At 38.6% G+C, this 22,321-nt stretch overlaps 1 protein-coding gene across 15 annotated transcripts in view; it reads left to right on the forward strand.

Annotated features, from left to right (window-relative positions):
* Positions 1-22,321, forward strand: part of phldb1a (pleckstrin homology-like domain, family B, member 1a) — a 41,353-nt gene that overhangs the window by 4,760 nt on the left and 14,272 nt on the right. For 10 of the 15 annotated variants that reach the window (XM_043238550.1, XM_043238553.1, XM_043238552.1 and 7 more), the window contains exons 2-9: positions 5,128-5,229; positions 7,110-7,233; positions 8,405-8,575; positions 11,956-12,081; positions 14,141-15,348; positions 19,724-19,960; positions 21,400-21,537; positions 21,864-22,001. In XM_043238550.1, the coding sequence (XP_043094485.1) occupies positions 5,128-5,229; positions 7,110-7,233; positions 8,405-8,575; positions 11,956-12,081; positions 14,141-15,348; positions 19,724-19,960; positions 21,400-21,537; positions 21,864-22,001 (2,244 nt within the window). Of the gene's footprint in view, positions 1-1,863; positions 2,197-5,127; positions 5,230-7,105; positions 7,234-7,474; positions 7,674-8,404; positions 8,576-9,851; positions 10,168-11,955; positions 12,082-14,140; positions 15,349-19,723; positions 19,961-21,399; positions 21,538-21,863; positions 22,002-22,321 lie in introns of those variants that run through there. The other 5 variants (XM_043238554.1, XM_043238551.1, XM_043238559.1 and 2 more) reach the window with 5 other exon arrangements.

Consider the following 22,321-nt stretch of genomic DNA (forward strand, 5'->3'; position numbering starts at 1 on the left):
TATAAGAGCAGGTGTAGTGGAGAATGTGGATGTCATGCTCTGTGTGGTGTGCAGGAAAATGTGAAATATTTGACAGACGGGAAATGCTTGCTTGAATGTGTGCAAAAAGTGCATAATACAAGAACTTTCTGCTCCGTCTTGGACAGCTCCGAAGAACACAAAGACATTTTTCGTACTACCGTGCCAATGAAACAAACCCAGGCTTTCTTCTCGTTTCCTCGCAAACACATTCTGATTGAAACAGTGTTCTGATCCCAAGCATTTCTGCCACGCAAGCACTGTGACTGTTTTCTGGCTTGAGATCTGTGGTCAATCTTTCTGACGCCTTGTTGCTTTACTCTGATACTATAATAAGTGACTAGACTGTTGCAAAATGCTGCAAGAGATTAATGCCGCATGTTCCCGCCGTCAAAGAATTTATGACCAAATGAGACCAAAATGATTAGCTTTGATATTGCACGTGTTATTCCAAGATAGCAGTCCAGCATGGAAATATGGAAAGTTATCCAGCGGCTAACTTTTCAACTTGTGTGCTTGCCATGTGTTGACCACGTGAGTCACTCTGGACATCTGAATTAAACGCCTTACACATAAATGTTTGGTGGAATAATCATTTACTCACATAAAGCCATTGGAATTTTCACTTACAGAGGACAACAAACACATAAATAACTTAAATTTGGCTCTATAACAAGGCCCTTATGGCTCTAAAACATAGGACTGCTTTGGATTATCAGGCCTGTTGATATTTTTTCTCCGTTGTGGGTGAGAAGGGGGCAGCTGGAGACTGTTTATTCCCAGAGAGTAGCTAGATCATAGGGTCAACCGACAGGAAGAGTCCCGCTTAGGAGCCCACACCGGAAGAGTCCAGTCCTCTCCCAGCTGTGGTTGCCTAGCTGCTACTCGGATTTGTTTGTGTTCATTTTTTTTATGTGTTTGGACACTTTTCACATCTGTCTTACTCACTGGCAGTGGCCGTGGAAAAAAAGCCTTTCTTTCTCGTTCTCCACCAGACAGACATTTTCCTCTCTAGCGCTCTGATTCATGGCTTTCCAATGTTTTTTTAGGATCGTTACCAATCAGTATGGCTCAGTGTATGATGGATTTCTCGATTGTATGTTCACTAAGAGACAAATGTTTGCTTAGGAGTTCCATGACAACTTTATTGGCTATTTTTTGTTCCCAGCATCTTTTTTCCACAAACGAATCTAATTATGTAACAAATACTCTTAAAGTGACTCACATCAGCAGTTTTGCAGCTGTTAAACATCAAATGGAAAACACCAGTTTTGTTTGGCCTCTGCGGAGGAGGGAAGAACAGGAAGTGAGTAGGGGGACTCCACCTGGAATATCAAGGTCTTTTCCGTCCTCCACAACAGCATGTTAACTCAAATCTGTTAGAAATAAGTCCATCTCCTGCGTTGACGGTGATTTTTTTTATACCATTCCAGCAATTCTTTAACAATAGAAACTAGAAAATAATATAATATATTTTAAAGGCTTTAAAATAAAAACGTAGTGTTAACATTTTATTTATAACTCTTAAAGGGATAGTTCATTAAAATTCAAACCTGTATTACTCCTGTGAAACACAAAGGAAGATATTTTCAAAAATATCATCTTTTATATTCCACAGAAGATGAAACTCACAAGCTTTGAACAGCATGAGAGTCTACTAATAGAGTTAGAATTTTTGGATTGAATATTGTTTCAATAAAGTAGTAAATTTTGCATGTTTTTGAGCGGTAAGCTGAACATACAAGTAGTAAACAGGTAAGCCAAGTTTACAGATGAGGATTTCCATGTGACAATGTAGATATATGTCCCTCGTGATTCAGCTTTCTAAATTTAGACATTAACTTGACGATTATTCATGGTTGCTTGGAAAGACGCTCCGCACACCTGGATTCTGACAGAGACTTTTTATGTGGATTCCTCTGCTAGTGCTTTCTCTCTCTCGCTCGCTCTCTCACTCCGTCCCAGCTGTGGTGGTACTATGTAATTCTGTCCTCCAGAACTTCAGAGCATTCAGTAAGAGACATGAGCGAGCAGCAGAGACAAACAAACAGCGAGAGCTGGACTGTAGACGGTCAGCCAAAGGCTCAAAGGTGTAAACACAGGACATAGCACTGAGATTGTGAGTAAACAAGGCCATGCCGCAACAGTGCAGATCTTTCTTGGACTAAAAAAAAGATGGTGAGTGGGCTTGAAATTGCTTATAGCTATTTCTAAAAACTCAAAGTGGGAATTTTGGTTCATTTTAGTACTTTGCTGATTCGGGCAACTGTATAAGTGACTAAAGAAATGTATAATGCTGAAATAAATCGATGTATGTTGCATAGTATGTATGTAATTAACGAGTACTTATAAATATATTATACAAAATGCTTAGTACATACAGTTTTATTTTTAATACATTTCAAATAAATTAATTTGATAGTTTGATATTAGAATATATTATAATTGGCATTATAGGCATATGTTTAGATATTCATTTAAAGCCTAGATTTATTTGCATTTTTAATGTGGTTTTTGTTGTTTTTATTTAACTGCTGCCTGTGTAAGTTGTGATTTTTTTTTCAAAAAAGACATTTTAAATCTCTGTTTGATTTGACATTGTCATGGTATTAACATAGGGAACATGCCATGAGGCCTTCACGTTTCTAGTCTTTGGATTCCGTTTCCCAGTTTCACCCACTGTTCGTGCTACATTTAGCTGTACTGTTATATTAGCTGTATCTATGTTCTTGCTGTGGTCTCCTCACTTCTCCCTGTAACTCTTACATACTGCCATGTGTCTATATAAGTGTGTGTGTGTGTGTGTGTGTGTGTGTGTGTAGCCTGTATGATTATAACCCCTGTAAGAGGAGCTTTGTGGTTTGTGCTATGTGGTTGAGTCTATTTTCTGCTGCTGAGGGCAGGACACAGTGGCATAACTGCAGACTTAATGACACGTTTCAGAGGCAAGCCACTTACCGGCATAAAAAAACTCCAGTTGAACTGCTATTAGGTGTTGTTTATGTGTGTACAGGTATCTTTGAATCAAGGCGTCAGTATGTGTCTGTGTGCGCATTAATGTCAGTGTCTCTGTATTGTCCAGTTGTGTGTGTATGTGTGACAGTGAGAGCGGTGGCCATATTCAGTAGTGACAGAGGCTTTCTGTTCTCTCTTCCCTCTGTGTCATACACTGGACGTGATTGTGAGAGGAGGCCTGCAGGACTTGCCAGCTGCACTCGCAAACATGACATCAGGAATGAAGGGAGAGAGAGGCAGAAGGGGAAGGAGCAGAAGTAGAGGAAGTTTGGTTTTGTACCAGCTGTTGAGTTAGAAAAACCGTAAATGTCCATCATCATCTTAATCAATATTCATTCACTGTACCTAACCTGTCTTTGCTTGTTTGGAGAAGCGAAGCGTCTCATTCCAGTCATTTTCCTGACTTGACATGCCAGCAGAGGAAAGATATTTTCCTCCATTTAGCTCACAAAGCTATGACTTTCAAACCTACATTTTAAGGAAACAGTTAACTTGTTGTACAACTGGCAGATTAAAGTAAACTGTTATATATGTTATGTTATGTTATATTATGCTCTTATATAATACTATAGAATTAATATTGGAAATGCCGATCTGTTTTTGATGTTTTGGTGTTCTTGCCTGTCAATGTTAAATTTGGCTTTGTAGTGAAATTAGAAAAATGCGGAACGACTGATTAAATGGAAGTGATCCAAAAGAATCCGTTTCAAACGGATCTCTAAATTTGGGTGTTTACAATTAAAAGCGGACGGAAAATCAGTTTATTTGACATTAGATATGCTTGTTTTGATTCTAAACAGCTGTTTTTATTGTTAAAGTTCACCCAAAAATGAAAAATATCCATCATAGGGGTATATGACTTTTTTCTTTCAGATGAACACAGTCAGGGTTTTTAAAAAATTAAAACTTCGATCTGCTTCAGAGGACATGTGATAACCCCCCAGAAGGCTTATAGGTTAGTCTCCACAGTCATGGTGAATCAGAACAAGTGAATGTGTAATAAATGAATCGGGATCACATGTTCTGATTGTAACCGACTTTCTGATTTTCAATGACCGTTTATGCCCAGATATGGAAATAATTTTTCATTGAAAAGGGAAAAATACCCCATAGAGTACTCTATAGTTGCTCTACAATGGGATTAGCTAAACTAAGCTAAAAGCTCTCTTTAGGTATTACTGATAATTTGGGATTTGAACACTCAGACTAATTGTAAACAACCAGTTCAAAAGAGTCATTCTGAATCGCTTGGGATTTTTACTGTATATTCTGTTGGTTGTTTAAAATGGCCCTTTTGTTTCCTTTGAATCAGTGGTTCTGATTGTATACCGCTAAGCTGTTATTTCAAGTAATAATAACACTTTGCAAAGTAACATGATTTTAAGGTACAATGCCACTTCGATACCATCTAATTCAACAAATAGCTTCTCTACTTTTAGTGGCTTCACTGCCCTTCTCTGAATCGCAACGGTTGTTACGTACACAGATATGTTCATAGACCCCGATGCTCAGATTGTCTCGTCGGTCTGTTTCTCTTTGATTTCCTGTGTGTTTTGTCTGAGGTATGAGTCAGAGACGGAGGAGAGGTGAGGGAAGGAGGGAAAGGGGGATTTCAGGTTAGGGTTGTTCCAAAATGACTGATCCGCTGTGATGTGTGTACTGACCTGAGGTCTACTCTAGTTTGTTCACGCTAATGTGCCTGTGTCTGTACCATAGATAATTGGCTGCATCTGTTCACTGTGTGCATGTGTTTGTGTGTGAGATGAGTCACATTGACTCATGCTGTGTCTTTCGACTAAGATGCAGACTCCGGTCTGTTCACGACAGTTGGTTAATCACAGTGCGCATTTGTTAGATCATTGCATTGCATTGACTGTATTTTGTCTATAATAAGGAAACACCTGATGTGTTTTATAGTTCGCAGTTATGATCAAAGACACAAGCTTTAAATATCGTAACTGTGCCAAATCCACATATTTATTCTAATAGTAATGATTTTCAATCACATTTTATGAGCTATAACCTAATCACTCCTAATCAAAGGGAATTTTGGACTTTTAAAATATCTTGTTGTTTGTTTTTATGTAATTCCAGGATCTTAACGAATGTCATGAAATGATCGATAATTCTATAGACATGGACAGATTGAATCGAAATGTTCCAGAACATGGCCGTCAGACTCATCAGGTCTTACAGGTGAGTGTGTGACTTGAGTGTGATCTCACATTTCAGAAGTTTACACACACACACACACACACACACATACACACACACACACATACACACACACACACACATCTGTTCCTGTGAATTGTGTGGACTTTCCATAGACTGTTATTTCTTTTATACAGACCAAACAATATTTTCTATCCCCTAACCATAAACCTACCCCTTATAGAAAACTTTTTTGTACTTTTACACTTTCAGATAAACATCAAAAAATGTTCTGTATGATTTATAAGCTGTTCTCTTCATGTTGCCCCCAAAAAATGTCCCCACAAGGACAATGGTTTTGGATATTGTCATTTTTCATTGTCGGTGAAAGGTGTACAGCCCCCGTCCTCCAAACAAACACACACACAAACCACTCAAAAGTTATTTTTAAAGATTGTAAGATTGTTTCTGATCATTAAAATCTCCTAAAAGCAAAATATAATTTAAAGCGTTAAAATGTCTATATCAGCAAATGTGGGGGTATAAAAACAAATCCTAGGTTTTGTCACCAAAATTCGGAATCTGCAGCTCTCCACAGGAAGTGGAAATGAAGAGGTGAACTGTTTTCTAATTAAAGGGTTAATGTTCATCACTGTTGCTTCAAGAGGCTGAGTTCAGCCTTTCTGTCTGCATTTAGTCTTGCTCAAATACTGCACTGTATTCAACCAATCAAGCATTACAGGCTCTCATAAACATCAAGCCGTTAGTTCAGTGCACCTGCTAAAACTTCACTAGTAATGTTGAGTACACACACGCAGAGAAAGAAACAACTTAACCGTATATAGAAAAAATGTCAGAGGACAATGGAAACTGTGGAGCAGCTTTATATGCAGCCCTATTATGAGGAGATGACAGGATAAGATATGAAAGCTAAAGCAAACTACAGTGACATTTAATCACTTTAGAAAGAATTCATACATTGTTATTAGAAACCTTATTGCTGTTCTCTTTTAAAGGTTATTTTTATGGACTAGACTCATAAAACATGATGTGAAGACACTGTAAAGATGTGTAAAATCTTTATTTAGGTTAAGTGAATGGTGTGAAAGCAACGTCCATGGCTATGGAAGTAAAAACAGCTATCACAACTCATGTATTACATAATTCCCCACTATGTATATGTAGTGCAACTTTTGCCTTATGGATTGTTGATTTAATTGTATTATACTTCACAAAGTAGCTGTTTTCACATTGTAGCTACTGTAACTTACCCTGGGCCATCCTTGTGATGTCAGAACATTCTCCCTTTTTTCCAAAAGAAAAATAAACTTAGAATTTTTTGTATGTTTATTTTGTATATAAATTAGTTTTCATCCGGCCCACTGGATAATCCCAGTGGTCTGTCCATTCCCAGTAAATTCAGTTTTACATCCCAGAAGGGGAAAGGAGACTGATGTGAATCCTTTATAGTGCCTCAAGGCCTGCGGCGTAAATTAAATATGCAATTTCTTTAAAAAACATTAATTATATAATTTGTTTCCATGTAGAACAGCTCCCTCAAACATCAAAGTGCGACTTAACAAGCAAATAATCCACATGCTGCCCTTGAGAACCTCCATCTGTGACATGCTGAGTCCAAATATGTTCCTGCTTTGGTCATTTATCGGTCCGCTCCCTTGTCTTTCATCTAACAGCTAAATCCTGTTAGCCTCTTAGCCTGCGTGGTGGTACCTGATGGAGCTAAACCCGTTTAGTTAGCCTCTTACCCTGTCACTGCAGTACTCAGTGGACCTAACTGAATTACACTAATCCTGTTTTAGGAACCCTGAGCGGTGCAGGTCACTTTAACGGTGATCAAAGGTTGTAAAATATGATCTGTTATTAAAAGGTTCACTGTTGTATTGCCTCTCGTATGTTCACAGAGCACACCACTGGACCTGATTGAAACAGGCAAGACTCTTAAAGTCCAGGCAGAACGACCCCACCTTGTCAGTTTGGGAAGTGGCCGACTGAGTACAGCTATAACCCTCCTGCCCCTGCCAGAGGGTAAGTTTAGTTACCTTACTATAAAGTAACTGAATGCAATACACACCCTAATGAAGTGTCCACAGCAGATTCTGTCTACTAAATCAGATGCAAACACTGTCTTTCGACTAAGGATGTGGTTCACTGAGGAATTCGTGCTTAGCGGCAATGCTTTCAGATTTTGAGACCTAATTATATGATTGTACAAACAGAAGAGATGCCTGAAAAACGACTGAAACTGCAGACTACAAATAAAGATTAGTATTTGTGTTTGAACGGTGATGGGCAGGAAGTTCGTGAGAGAGGACAAACCTCACTGCACTGTCCTCATAACTTGGCTGCGCTTCGTCTCGTGAAGAATGACAAATAGAGGACTTCTCCTCCCCTGACACTGAGGAAGAATGAGAGCAAGCATGCAAGTATAAATCCCAGAGGAAGTGGATGTAGTGCACTATTCATCAGTGAGTCATTTCATAGTGGATTGAATACCATATCCTGTGCTCGTGTCGATACATAGAGAATTCATTATAATGAGTCAGTTAAATGTATATATTGGTAGGATCTAGTATTGATTGAGGTTTCTACATAGGACTGTCTATTGAGGTTTCAGCTGTTTCTAGTAAATTGCATTCACAATGGCAGTGGCTTTAGAACAAGAGACAGAATTATGAGGCTATGACCTGACTTTGGCACAACCCCCTGTTGCTTCACAGTGTGACAGAGCTTGCTCAAGTGAGAGCACATTTGTCTTGGGGAATGTGTATTCCTGCCTAAAAATGTCCTCTTTTAAGGAATGAATTATGTTCATCTTCAATCTAAAGTGCAGCATGCACCCACCCCTGTCACTTACTTCCTACCACTGTCTCTGTCACGTCTGCTCTCACAATAGGCTTGAGTTATGTCTTTTTTACTCGCATCTGCTTCATAGACACCCAGAATGAAATAACTCAGACGGGGGCCGGTCACTTGGGGGGGGTTGTCTGTCTTGTCTTGGTTTAAAAAGCAGCCTAACCTGTTCATTTGCTGCAAACCTTGTGCTGCAGCATTTCATATATAATTGCAACGTTTTCAAGTCTTGTAAAAATCTGAAATGAGTAATCAATTAAGTGTTAGTTAATTAATTAACACCTTATATGTAATCAGTGTACTTTTATGCAACAATAATCAACCGAATCTCCATCGCATGTTGCAGGGAAGACTACTCTCGGGCATGGGAACACAGATATTAATATTCAGGGTCCCGGTGTCACTGCTCAACATTGCTACATTGAAAATGCGGGGGGAGCCATCACCCTGTACCCCAGCGGAAATCAGTGCTCAATGGATGGTTTAGCAGTTACCAAACCTGTCAGACTCACACAAGGTAAGCAATGGCTCATTTACAGTTGGTCTATATTTTTTAGGTTGTTCTTAAACTCATTCAGACAGTTTTAGTTCCATGTTGAATCGGTTACAAAATGAGGGTTGTTTTGGAATGTGAAACGCAAACAAACGGCACATTGTGTCTTGCTGATGGTTTATTAATGTTAGCATTAACTTTTTTCACTTTTACAGTTTTTCACAATTTTCGGTTTTATTTTCAACTGGTCGACTTGAACTTGTTTGACAGTTAATCGATAGATTCAGCCTGCGCATCAGTAAAATGCATTTCTTAAAACTATTCCGCTTATCAAGAGGTAGTCATTGAGTGGCTCCAAGGGACATGTGTTTCAGCTATTATCAGACTGGATGGACTGCTTGGGTCCAAAGTTAGAAGAAGACATATATAGTAAAAGAGAGTTAAGGCATTTGCTCAAATTCAGAAAGCTGAGAATCTTCTATATATAATGCAATAGCCGATTCGGCGTCACATATTTACCATTTCACAGATAAGATTGCACTTCTAAAGCTAAAACAACCATGTGTAACCATTTTGTGTTAACAACGATAAAGGTTTGTTTGAACATCCTTTTTAAAAAAAACTTGACCTTACGATACTCTTGAGCTATTTCAGGCCGTCCACTTTGGAATCGCATCAGTGTGTATCTGTGTTATACATGGGCCCCGGAAATTGCACCACGGTAATGATGAGGGCTTGTTTGAACTTACATTTGAAGAACTTGACCTTGCCCTGCTCTTTTGGGCTATTTCAGGCACTCCAGAAACACGTTGCTCTTTATACATTAGGAACGTGTAATGCTGCAGGACTGTGATATATTGTTGGATTCTCTTATTATTATTATTTTATTAGCAGCAGATTGTTAAATGCTATTAAACGAACATGTGTTAAGCTAGCAGATTTCAAGCCTGGTGCACCTAAGCATATATTTTTGACGCTTGTCTATGAGTAAATTGTTTAATGTCGGTTCAAGTAGGCTGTTAAGGAATAGTGATCGTGTTGATCCAGATGAGCTGATTTGCAGTCCACCCCCCTGTCCGCAATCTGTGCATGACAATAACACGAGACAGCCGGCGAGGGGACAGCTGTCCAACGTGCCACCCATGCGACTTCCAATACATTTGTCTTAATGAGGCGTCAATAGTCCTCAACAGACTTCACTTCTGTAAAATACGCCCTTTAAAAGTCAAATGAACTCGGCTTACATTGGAATAAAAGCAACTTCTAGCGTTCTACAGTTTCGAACCATCTTTAAACTATGCTTCTATTTTAAATTCCTCGGATCTCATTAAGCAGCATTAACTGCTTCTTTTTGTCTTGTCCGCGTTCTTTGGACCGGCGATGGCAGTCGGGCAGGTGACAGCTGTGCTGTTTTGTGTTGTAGCAGAAGTCAGTGAGTGGACTCGCTGTCGTAGCGCTTGACATTTGCATCACAAAAGCTGCGGGCGGACGCACGCGCGCGCGCGCGGCTCTCTTTACTCCACGCGACACGCGAGAGCTCCACACAAACACAGTCTCCGTCGTTTCCCAGCGTTTACAGTCCATTGGATACAATTTGAGCTTATTTTCCAAACCTGGTAGGTGAAACTGTTTATTTTCAATCTTTTTCCCCCCAATGATTCGCCTGTCACGGTGTAGTTGCAGTTTTTTTTTACTTCAAAGACGCCGTATAGGCTATTCGCGTTGCGTTGTGTCTTAATGAAAAACGATAAATACCTACGTTAGAATAAAGTAATTTTATTTATTATCTCATGTTAACTATTAAACATAGTCTAGCCAAACTTTACTGTAACTTAGCTCTGTTGTAAATGTTTGCAAGTTAGTATCAAGTTGTATCAAGATCACCGGGTTATTATTTTTTTTAGTAACAAGCTAGTAAAGTGTAGTTATTTATAAAATAATTTAAAAGCCGTTTAATGTTCTTCACACAATAAAATGTATCATTAACACATTAAGGCTTAATAGAATAAAGCAGCGCTGCAATATGTTTCCCTGATTTGTTTTTACCCTTCTAATTAAATACTACAATGCCCTTTTCTGGCCTCATTATGCCCAGCCTGACCCCTCTGATGCCCCCTTGTGCCATATGTCTTTTTGATTGTTTAGTCTTTGGTAGTGTAAATAGAGGTTATAGTCTGTCATCAGTGATTTGACCTAATTTGTTATGTCTGTACCACATTTTAGGAGGTGTACAAACTGTGTGTTTTCTTACTACTTGTCAATTCTTTGACTATCATATCCCTTACAGATGCAGAGACTGTCCCATTTAGATTATTTCTGATTTGAAGAATGTGTTTGATTTGACCTTAAGCATTACATTCCAGTTTGGTATTCAGTCTCAAATATGTGGCTACATCCATGTTCTTGGTTGTATTTTAATGTAGTTTTGCCACATGTGTGTAGAGTACATAGATACTTTTTGAGGTTTAGCTTTGACATGGTCATAATAGAAAAACAATAGTGGTTTAATTTTCAAAAAATGCATCAAAGAAAAAGTGATATACTATGCACAGAGGTGAACCGTTGTTAAAAAGAGGGATTTTCGTATTCTAGTGTTGCATGTCATATCCTGTCCTCTACTGTAAGTCAGCAGTGAGTCATACTGATCTTATATTCTCTCAGTGCTTTCTGTGCCAATGTTCATTATGAAATGGAAGTCTGGGTCATAATTCTCTGGCATTTTGACAGACTGCATTGATCCCTCTGCCCCATTAATCACAGCGCTTTCATAAGGGCAGAGGGACAAAGTGTTATGAATGTATAGGAGGTATGTGTACGTATCCTACTAATAGACGATCTTAGTTTAATCTCGTCGTTTGAACTCTATGATATGGCGAGATAAGCGTGATATGAGCTACAATAAAGCATGTAAATAAGGCCAGAGAAATTCAGTGTGGCTTGTACTGATTGCTTTTGTTTGGCTTTATTATGTTTCATCCACACCCCTGTTTTGTTTCATACAGACGCTCTAGATTACCTTGCATGAATAAAGTCATATTTATGAAGATTTAATTACACTTTCAGCAGATGACTTTCTTTTTAAGTGAACCTCTACTCCATTCAGGGTTGCTGGGTACGGAGCTGGCAACTCCGCCCGATAAAACTGTTGAAAAAGGTCACACAAAATGTCAGCTGACATATAAACACTGTATATTTTACGAATCCTACGACAGTTTAAATTTTTTTGCCCCTTATTCTGGTAAAAATGTCTTTAAAGTGCAGTCTTTAATTCACTCTTTTTTAAATTAAAGAATTTAATTTAGAAGTTTTGTCACAAAGCTTTTTTTTTTAATTATAATACAGTACACTTTCTTTTCTTTTGGTATTTTAAAGCTGTTTTTCATGCGCATATGCTTTTTTCTCAGGGTGTATGCTGTGTTTTGGTCAGTCATCCTTTTTCCGCTTTAACCACCCAGAGGAGGCCCTCAGGATGAAGAGTTTGATGCCAGGTGGAGGCCCTGGATTTACCAGTACCTACAAGAACCACTCAGGTATATATATATATATATATATGCAGAAGCAAAATTATACTGACCTGGAATCTGGTAGTGTAAGACAGCTGCTCTGGATGCAATGGGGAGTTAAAGTTGCTGAAGGCACTCAGAAAGAGAGAGAGAGAGAGCACTACATTTGCAAATAATGGTGCACATTCCGCTGATTTAATTACTAAACGTTATAGCAAACGGGGCACAGAGAGGCATTGTACCCTAGATAATTATAACAAGTTCCAGACACTGCTCAGGTGACACAAATCTGCCTAAAATAACTCGACCTAATCCTCCCTCTTTAATATCCATGTTATTGGAGAAAACTCCAGCTGTATCTTTGCCCATTTTAAACAGTGCTCTCACTCATTCAGCACTGACTCGTTTCAATGAGTCTAGAATCCAGGAAGTGAGATCCTTGAGAAATCGCATTGAAAAGAATGGGAATTTGAATGGCCACAACAAGCACTCTGTCAACTGCTGGAAGTCCCCTGTTGGGTGACCTTGGCTTTGACCCTGTTAGTTTAGAATTCTTAAACATCAGATTGGACATTTTAAAAGAAGATGGCACTATGACGGTGATGAATATAATATTGTTGTTATGCCATATGTTTTGTTTTCTGATGACCTTATAGTTCTTTGTTTCATTAGTTAAAATAAATAAATAAATAAAAATGGCTCTTTGGTCTGATTCAAAGTTGTCTGTACTTGAAAGATTAACCTTAACGTACTGTACTTTTTGATAATTAAAATGCGTTATAATTGACAATATGGAACACACTTGCAATTTGCAAATTGCTCGTACAAGCTAAATAGTTTTTTTACAAGCTAAGAGCAAACCGCAAAAGAGCTGTCCCTTATAAAGCAGTGTGACAAAAAGGTTTTATGTATTATAATTACAGAAAGGTCATTAAATGTAATCTCTCAGTTCAGTTAACGTGCCATGTTTTTTCATTTGTCTTAATCTTAAAATTCTGATTAAATCTAAATAAATTCTTAGCCATTTTTTTAATGGATTCAAGGAAATTACAACTTTGGATGGTTGTAGTGCAGCATCTGCTGCACAGTAGAAAGATAATATTCCAGAGATCTCAAAAAGTACTTTTTTGTTTGGTAAAATGACAGTAATTTTGCAATAAAAAGAATATTTGTGGGGTCACTTCCTTTATGTGTTGTGAGCTCATGTTCACGCCACTGTGCTACAGCTCCAACTAAAATAACGTGTTTATTGCGTGTTTAGTGCACCGGTGGCCCTGGCTGCAGAAAGAGAACAGAGCTGAGTGCGTTCAGCTGGTCTTGAGTGTGCAGAATGAGTCATGCCATAATTCAGGCTCCATTCTCCTCTGTCCGCTCTGACCTTTGAGCTGAGGGTGGGATTCTTGCCATCCGCAGTCTGTAGGCTGAGAGACACACCCTGAGTGTGTAAAAGAGGGGGAGGTGTGTGTTTGTGTGCATTTTACCCAGCCCTGTCCTGCATGGGCTTAGCACACATGTGGTGAAATATGGTCCTGACAGTTTTAAATATAGAATTTCAAATCTACGTGATTGCCAGATTTGAAGAAATAGAGAATTAGATGTGTGATTTAGGTTATGTTGTTGTTTGGTTAAAAATACAGTGTATATAGTCAACTTTTATGTAATGGGTTGTCATAGTTTAATTTAAAAAAGGATGGTTCTGGGTAAAGTTTTAACCTTCATAAAAATTATATTGAATGTATTTATTTATTTTTGTTATTTTTGTGAAGAAGCTCAAAATATATGTTTGTGTCTGATTTTTGAAAAAGTCTCTTATTCTAACCAAGGCTGCATTTGTTTGATCATAACAACGTAGTTAAACAGTTATGTTGTGAAAAATTCTTAAAATACTTTAAAATGTAATTTTATTCCTGAAATAGCACAGATAATTTTCATCAGACATTACTCCAGTCTTCAGTGTCACATAACCTTTTATATTAATCTTTCTAATATTCTGATTTAGTGTTAGTAATATAAAACATGTTTAACATCTCATTTGATATAAATTAAAATTTATGATCCTCAAGTAATGTTTTTTTATTCTCCACAGAAACTCATGGGCAGCTCAATGGAAACCACCTTCCTTTGCATGAGCGACCTCGTCCTGGACACGGCACTCTTGTGCGCTCAATTGAGAAGGATCTCCAGGACATTATGAATTCTCTGAGTATGGATGAAGGCCAGACTTCCTCATCTGAGCAATGTAAAAAAGCTCGCCACCCCATTCCACAGCCTGCCATGCTCAACGGGAGCGGCCACAGTCTTGTCTCCCCTCCAACCAGTCCTGGTACTTTGTCCGTAAGCTCCAGCTATGAAAATACCAGTCCTCCTTTCTCCCCCCTCTCCAAAACTTCTGTGGTTAGCAGTCCAGGGGCTTGTTTGGACTCCACTAATACCCGTTCCACCAGCTACACTCACACCGTCCAGGCCCCGGTGCCACAGCCACGCACCTTTGCATCCAAAGCCAGCAGTTCCAATGGAGGACTAAAGGATCAAGAAAATCCCAGGCTCCAAAAAACCTTGATTGAAACCCCCTCCAGCCCAGCGACAAACCGTAGAGGTGAGAGTCCACACCTGGCCCATGGCTCCTCTTCTGGATCTGTCTCATTTACATCTGGAGATTTAGGCAGGCAAGTCAATGCTAGACTCACCTCTTCGTCCTCAACAGGAACTTCCAGCCCCAGGTCCAGTGTTGGCTCATCAGTCCAAGAAACGTCTTTCAGTCTTCAGCCCCATTCGCGTGCACTCCTTCCTCCAGACAGTCCCCAATCATCCCGTCGTGGTGTAGAACCATCCATCATGCGTGAACTTCCTCCTCTCAGCCCATCCACACCACGCAGAGGTGTCCTTGGAGTACCAGTCCTCCCTGGAGCTCTGCCCGGCGTCACTTTGACCTCTCGTAGTCGGACTGTACCAGAGAGTCCTCGTCTGCAACGACGAGCCACAGCTGACGAAGAAGTAGGAAATACGAGATTGCATGCCAGAAGTCCATCTCCTGTATCTGCTCTTTTGAAGGACCAGTCTTGCGGTAAGCAGAAGGGGAGTCTCACCCCAGCTGTAGGCTCTCAGACAGGTGTGTCTCCCCTCACTAGTCCACGTAACCAGAGAAAGAACTGCAGGGAGCCTCGGCAGATTCAGCCACGCACTCGAGAACGCAAGAACAGTATTTCAGAGGTCAGCGACAAAGAGGAAGACTTACTGGAGTACCATCGTTGGCAAAGAGAGGAAAGGATGCGTGAGCAGGAAATGGAAAGGCTGGTATGTCTCAGCATGTGTATTTACAATATCTGTCAAAGGTTTGGACACACTTACTCATTAAGTACTAGTTTTACCATCAAACTATAAAATGAGAAAATGGAGGTAAAGATTTCTTTCTGCAAATAAATTATGTTCTTTTGAACATCCCATTCATTACAGAATTCTGAAAGAAATGCTTATGAATACTAAATATGAACACTGAAGTAATGACTTCTGAAAATTCTCCTTTGCATTCATAGAAATTAATTACATTTAAAAATCATATTAAAATGCAAAAGTTATTTAAAATTGTAGTAACACTTGACAATAGCACTGTTTTTGATCCATTAATGCAGGTTATTCCATATTGAAAGAAAAAGCTATTTTGTCATTTTATTTTAATGTTTTTATTATTTTTTTCTATTGTATTTTTTAATCTTAGTTTTGTATAATTTATCTTCAAAACTCATTTCAATCCTTTAAGCAAACTGCTTAAGATCAAAAGCTTTTTTAAGATCATGAGACTGTTGAATCAATTGTGTCCAAACTCTTAACTAGTTTTTAATAGGAAGAATTTGATCCAGATGCCCTAATACTGGTTTGGGATATGCTAAAGTGTTTTTTCACTTTTCGAATTTAATCTAAAAATGAGCTCTGGTATTAATAAAGTCATAGTTTGTCTAATTAAAGGCAGTAGGTTGCTGTAGAGGACTGATGAGTGTCGTTGGTTTTTGGAGTGGACTTAGAGTTCAGCGGGTGGAGTTTATATGGAGACAGTTTTCTGGTAAAGACATAGAGCAGTCAGAAATAACACACGGATGTAAATTCCTGAGGCCTTTTTAAAAGCTCATGTGCAGAACGTGTGGCTGCCCAAAGACTATATTTACCCGACACAATCTCAGTGCTTTGAGCTGCCCTTCTTCTCATATGCACACACACATACTGTCTTCCTCAACAGTCTAAACATTCGTCTCCATCGTAGCCCCTAAATTAACCACGCACAGACATCATCTCTCTCATTTAAACCTATTAAAAACACCAGACGCTCCTTGGGTGCATCTCAAATTCCCATATGGAGTTACCATTCATCATCTTTGTTACTCGCCACCTTATTTATCCATAAAATTATACACATCTTCAGTGCCTCTAACCAAGTCCTTAATTGTATTTTTATGATGAAGTACTGTAACCTTTCTTAAAAATACAATACTCACTCAAGCTTAATTATATGCGGCAGTCACAGAGAAGACACAATCTTGTTATTCCCCTGGGAAAACCTATTTTAGTACATTTACTATGAGACAGAACTGAATTAATTCAGGATAGGAAGTCATTTTCCATAATAAGTCTCCGATCAGCATTTCGAGACAATGGCTGGAACGTTAGGTGTATTATGAACACGATTGCGCTTTGTTTGGGTTCAACTTTGTCCTGTGGTCTCTGGTCTGTCTGGCACTGTTGTCATGGTTACAGCACAGCTCTGTCCAATAGTGTGGCAACTCGAAAGGTAGTGCTAGTTTTTGTCCAAAAGGAGCTGAATGCTCTTTTTAAAGTGTCACCTTTTGAGAGGATATGTGCCACATCCAAGCACAGCTGTATTTAGCGCTAATCTCCATCCTAATGCCACCAAACACACAGGCATTGATTGCTAGCTTCAAAAAATGACATTTCAGAGGCGTGACCTCGCAGCATGCTGTAGTGTTGAGATGCGCGTGATCACACTTTGAAGATCGAAGATGGGGCAAAAGTGATGTACACTGAGATTTCAACTGGTTTTTAACCAGAAAGGCATTTGGGAGATAAGAAAAAAATGAAAGCAAAAAGTGAATTACAAACAACAGAAAAAGCATTAGGAATCTGATATTTTCGTTTAATCCAGACGAGAGATAATATTGCTTGTGGGGTAATGTCATATTTACTCTTAAATCCCCACATGTTTATGTTTACTCAGTTCTAGGTCATGGCCCAGTTGGCTTGAAATGTTTCTTCTCTGTTCTGCTGTAGTATTTCTGTGCTCCGCCCACCTTTTATCTCTTTCTCACACACACAGTCACACATACATTTTCTATCCTTAACAACAGTTGTCCTTTAGGAACCAGAAATTACATTTAACACCCAGCGCATACACATAATTGTTTACTGAGCAAAGGTATTGAAATATACACTACAGTTTAAAAATTAGGCTTTGAAAGTCTCTCACCAAAGCTTTGTCATTACAATTTACAATAACCATGTTCTATTGTGATTTATTTTTAGTCATAGATTCGCAAAATTTTCTGCATTATCCTATTCTTTAGGTTCACAATTTTTAGAGCGCATTTTAATACTGTTTAAGAATAGGCTACTACTCAAGAAAAAAATATCTTTATCAATGTTGAAAACATCTGTGCTCTATTCTATGCGATTTATTTCAGGATGGTTTAATGGATATAACATTCAAAAGAATATCATTCATTTACAGCATTATACTTTTTTTACTGTAACCTTTTATCAACTTAATACTGCATAGAATTATTAATTTCTTTGTAAAAATTATTCTCAGCCCAAACTTTTGAACATTTATGTGTTAATATCGTCTCCTTTTCTTAATTTATTTTGCACAGGATGAATAGGAAAACTACAAAGGCATGAACAACAATAGAAAGTGCAACTTATTCAATTTTTTTTTTATATGGAAATATGTGGCCAAACAATTTTTTATTAACCACATTGACAAATGGCAAGTGAATTTGTGCTAAAATATTGTATGGTTTAATTGGATGCATAGACATTGTATCAATGAGTATTTTCTCTTACCTTTTAAAACATATTACTATCTGTGCAAAACTATATGGCTAAATGCATTTAATATTTTAGGTCACGATGCACAAGTAGAGAACTAGCTTTGCACCACACACAGACAGTCTTTGTTTTTAAAGAATATCTAGATTTGTCTCTCTCTGGTTCACTGAAGATTTGGAGCTCATTTTGTCTTTTGTCTCCGTGTTTGTGTAAGCTATAGAACTAGAGCATTTCATACTATAAACCACATGAGGGCGATATGGCACCAAATTTTGTACGAAAGAACTTTTCCTTTTTTTCTTTGTTTACCAGATTTAAAACATCCAAAAATCTGTTTTAGCAATAAACACACTGTTTTCCGCTGCAATTAAAGAATACTTGAAAATAAATCTTTTAAAGTCATCCCTGACTTTATGTAAGAGAGAGTAATAAAGACAAAATGTTAGAAAGACTCCCTAACACAAAAATTCGCACAGCAAATTCTAGCTGTATTATACAATTTACGCTTCAGTACATTTTCAGTCTTCTGTGAATGAAGTAAATTCACCATCTTGGCTGCCGTGCCCAAATAGACGACAGTCGTGTCATAAAGTAGCGTCTGCACACAGAGGTTTAGTGCACTGTGCTTTGTGTTGGTCTGTGTTGTGGCATCTTCAGCATGCATACCAGCTGTGCTGACACCCTTTTGCTGGAGAAGAATGCTGTTGCTACGTTACCCATCAGTTAGCGTTTACTTGTTCCAGTGCTCTGTCTGCACTCTCCTGACAGGGGAGACCTCGTTAAAAGAGAAGAGCATATGTTTCCAGACATTTTATTGGCTGGTCTGGTGAAATAATGGCTCAATGATAAAGACTTTTACAGCACTGAACACCTAGTGCGCTGTATTCAGTCTTTTGTAGTTGACAAATACTGTATTTGTCTCGTGCTCTGTTGATTTTCAGAGGTCAGAGTATCGGGCCTGTTAATTATATTTGTATAAATAATCCCTACTTCATCAGATCTGATTAGCTGAAATAGATGGCTGTCCCCTGCCATGCTATTTTAGTAATGCCAATGGTGTCATCTAGCCAAGCAGAGCTGGGTATTGTCCATGTAAAATATAATGAGCCCCAATGCCTAGAGCGCTAGTTAGTCTGGCTAGAGCTACGAGAGAACACTGGGACTCTGGCAGCCTGTAAGTAGATAGTATACACACACACACACACACATACTAAATGTAGGCGGAGTGATGGCAGCAGCTGACTATTATAGCCGGGTGAGAGGTCGTTTGAGTGTGCTCAGAGGTTTGGGGGTCAGTAACAGGGTTAAAGGAAAGTTTTTGTGAATTTTGTCACTGTCGCAGATGCGTCGCAGATGATCTGGATTTTTACTTGTTTAATGTGCTAGGTGCTGAATGAATCCTGTAGGATATTTATAGGGGGCTCATACAGTGCTGTAAGTGGTCTTCAGTATGTTCTGTTGGTGTCAAGTTGCAGTTAGTTTAGAACATACCAGATGAAGAGCGAGTCAGACTGTTAACCGTGTTTACATCATTTCAGACGGTTGTGTGAGTTTTTGTGCTGTACACACAGCTGAAAGCTTCTTTTTGTGTGTGTGTGTGTGTGTTTGTTTATAGGAGAGGCAGAGGCTTGAGACCATCCTGAATTTGTGTGCCGAGTATAATAAGAGCGACCCTTCGGTGGGCTTGGACACAGGGAGGGCGTGTCAGTTTCCGGGGATGGAGGAGGTCTCCGTTCGACGACCCAGCCCTGACCCTGCGAGTGTGGCGGCCCAGAGCTCTCACAGACAGAGAGAGAGTGAGGAGGAGAACCTGAAAGAAGAGTGTAGCAGCACTGAGAGCCAGCACCAGGAGGTACAACACACACATACTCATTCACACAGACTACCAGAGATACTCCCACTAATAGACTAATACACATACACAGAGAGAAAAAACAGTAAAGTCCAGAGATCTGAGGTCACGCTGAACTTCAATAGCTAATTTACTTTTTGGTCATTTTTAAACACAAAATGATTGAGAAATATTAAAGGTTCTGCACAATTTCTAGGACACTTGTCAAATACGTACATTTGTGACATTGATGATTTGACTCTTTGTAAGGGAGGTCAGATCTTCCTGCTTCCTTTCAAGCTCAAGATGCTCTCTTGATCATCTGAAAAAATGGAAGCGCATGATTATTAGTTTTCACAAATTTGTGGACTTAATGCAGCTTGAGTGCATCTGTCATTCAAATAAAATGTTATAGGTAGAATGTGTGATACTTAGTGGTTTGATTAAAATGAACATATTACTCAAATTTAATTTAATGTACCGTTCAAAGGAACAGATCACCAGAATGAATGATCTTTCATCATTTATTAAGCTTAATGTCTTTTCAGAACTGTATGACTTTGCCTCTTAACATAATAAAATATATTTTAAAGAATATTTGTAAACATGCATGAGCAGATGATGACAGAATTGTAATTTTTGGGTAAAAACTTTGTTTTTTTTGTTACTGCTGATAATTATTTATCTTGTGAAAAATCTATAATAATATTCATTTATTTTATTTGAACATGCAAGAAAATCACATTTACACAATATTGTGAAATTGTTGGGTTGCACTTTACTTGTTACCACTATCTGTAATTAAGTAAGGTAATCTTAATGTGTACTGTAATGAACTATATTGATTTGCATAAAAGAAATTATAATATTTAAAGATTCCTTCTCACATCTAAAATACAAAAATCTTTAATTTTTCAATGATCAAATTTCACTCAAATCACCACACTAATAAAATGTACCGTTAAAATGTGTATCTAAATATGAAATAGTGGTTTCAGAATTTTGATATTCATTATAAGCAACACTCAAACTGCTTGAATGAATACACAGACATATTTGCAATCATTATTACACTCATTATTATGCATGGAAACATGCAAGATTTGGCTAAATTACTCAACGGTGTACTTGTAGAAGTTGTACTGCATGTGGAAAAGTAAACATGCATTTAACTCTTGTGCTCTGCTGGTAGTCCCTTTTGAATTCACCTACTTTTTCATATTTGTTCTGCTCTTGGCTGTAAACACATGTCTTTCTCAGCCTTTCTTTTTCCCTTCCTTTGAGAAAAATGGTATTCATTCATTTAGGTCAGAATCCCAGGTAGGGTTTATTTGTTGCAACCATTGTCTGAGTGGCCTCACCACACGCACACACACACACACACACACACACACACACTCACACACTCACACAAACATGCACAAGCACACATTTGTTGTAATTGGCAAATGCTTTCTCAGCATGAAGATTCTTCAGTGTTGGGACAGCAGGAGAGGGCATATCTGGAGGAAGAGCGGCTCAGGGTTATGGCTCGAGTGGATGAGCTGAAGACTCGTGTCACTGACCTGGAACAGCAGATACAGGAGTCTAGACAAGAGGTTAGACTGAATCATAAACCTACAGAGCGTTGCCTGTTTGAGGTGTCTACAAAATGCACATAACTTCCTTCGGTTCCGTCATAACTGCACGAATGAGAGCGAGAGATGTAGATTTTCACATCAGAACTTGTAAAATCTGTTCAATCACTAGTCGTGTTCGTCTACATCAGTGCATCACCATCTGCCATGCATAGAAACATCTTTGGTGTTGCATATTAAAATCGATGTGAATACAGAATTTTGCCTGATCAGCAGAGCTGCGCTATTCATATGAACAGAAACATATGGAAGTGAACAGACTGTTGAATGTGTCGTTTTATTGGCAGGCAGAAATGGAGAGGGCATTACTGCAGGGGGAACGGAGGGCGGAGCTTGATCAAGTGGAGGCAGAGCTGGAGATCATCAATCAACTTCAGCTGAAACTGAATGAAGTGGAAAATTCAACTCAGAGGGAGAAAGACAAGGTACTGACAACAAACACAGGCTATGAAGCATGCTTTCCTGTTTCCTGTTTGTTTTTCCTGAAAAACTTTGTGGATGCATCTTTACTACCGTGCTAATTTCTAACAGCCTGACGTCTAACTCTTCATTAATCTTAGTGACATTGACTACACTGCATGTTTGAATGGCCGCTTTCGTATCTGTTTTTTGATAAAATTCAAATGATGCGGAATACAATCTATAATTTTCACCTTATTTTTAATGAAAGAGGGGGTGTGGCAAATTGTAACTTGAATGAGCACGGCGTCCGGCGTTATCCTCTTCTGGTTATTTTACCAGTAAA

The sequence above is a fragment of the Puntigrus tetrazona genome, chromosome 5 (assembly GCF_018831695.1).
Source record: "Puntigrus tetrazona isolate hp1 chromosome 5, ASM1883169v1, whole genome shotgun sequence".
NCBI classification, from domain to species: domain Eukaryota; kingdom Metazoa; phylum Chordata; class Actinopteri; order Cypriniformes; family Cyprinidae; genus Puntigrus; species Puntigrus tetrazona.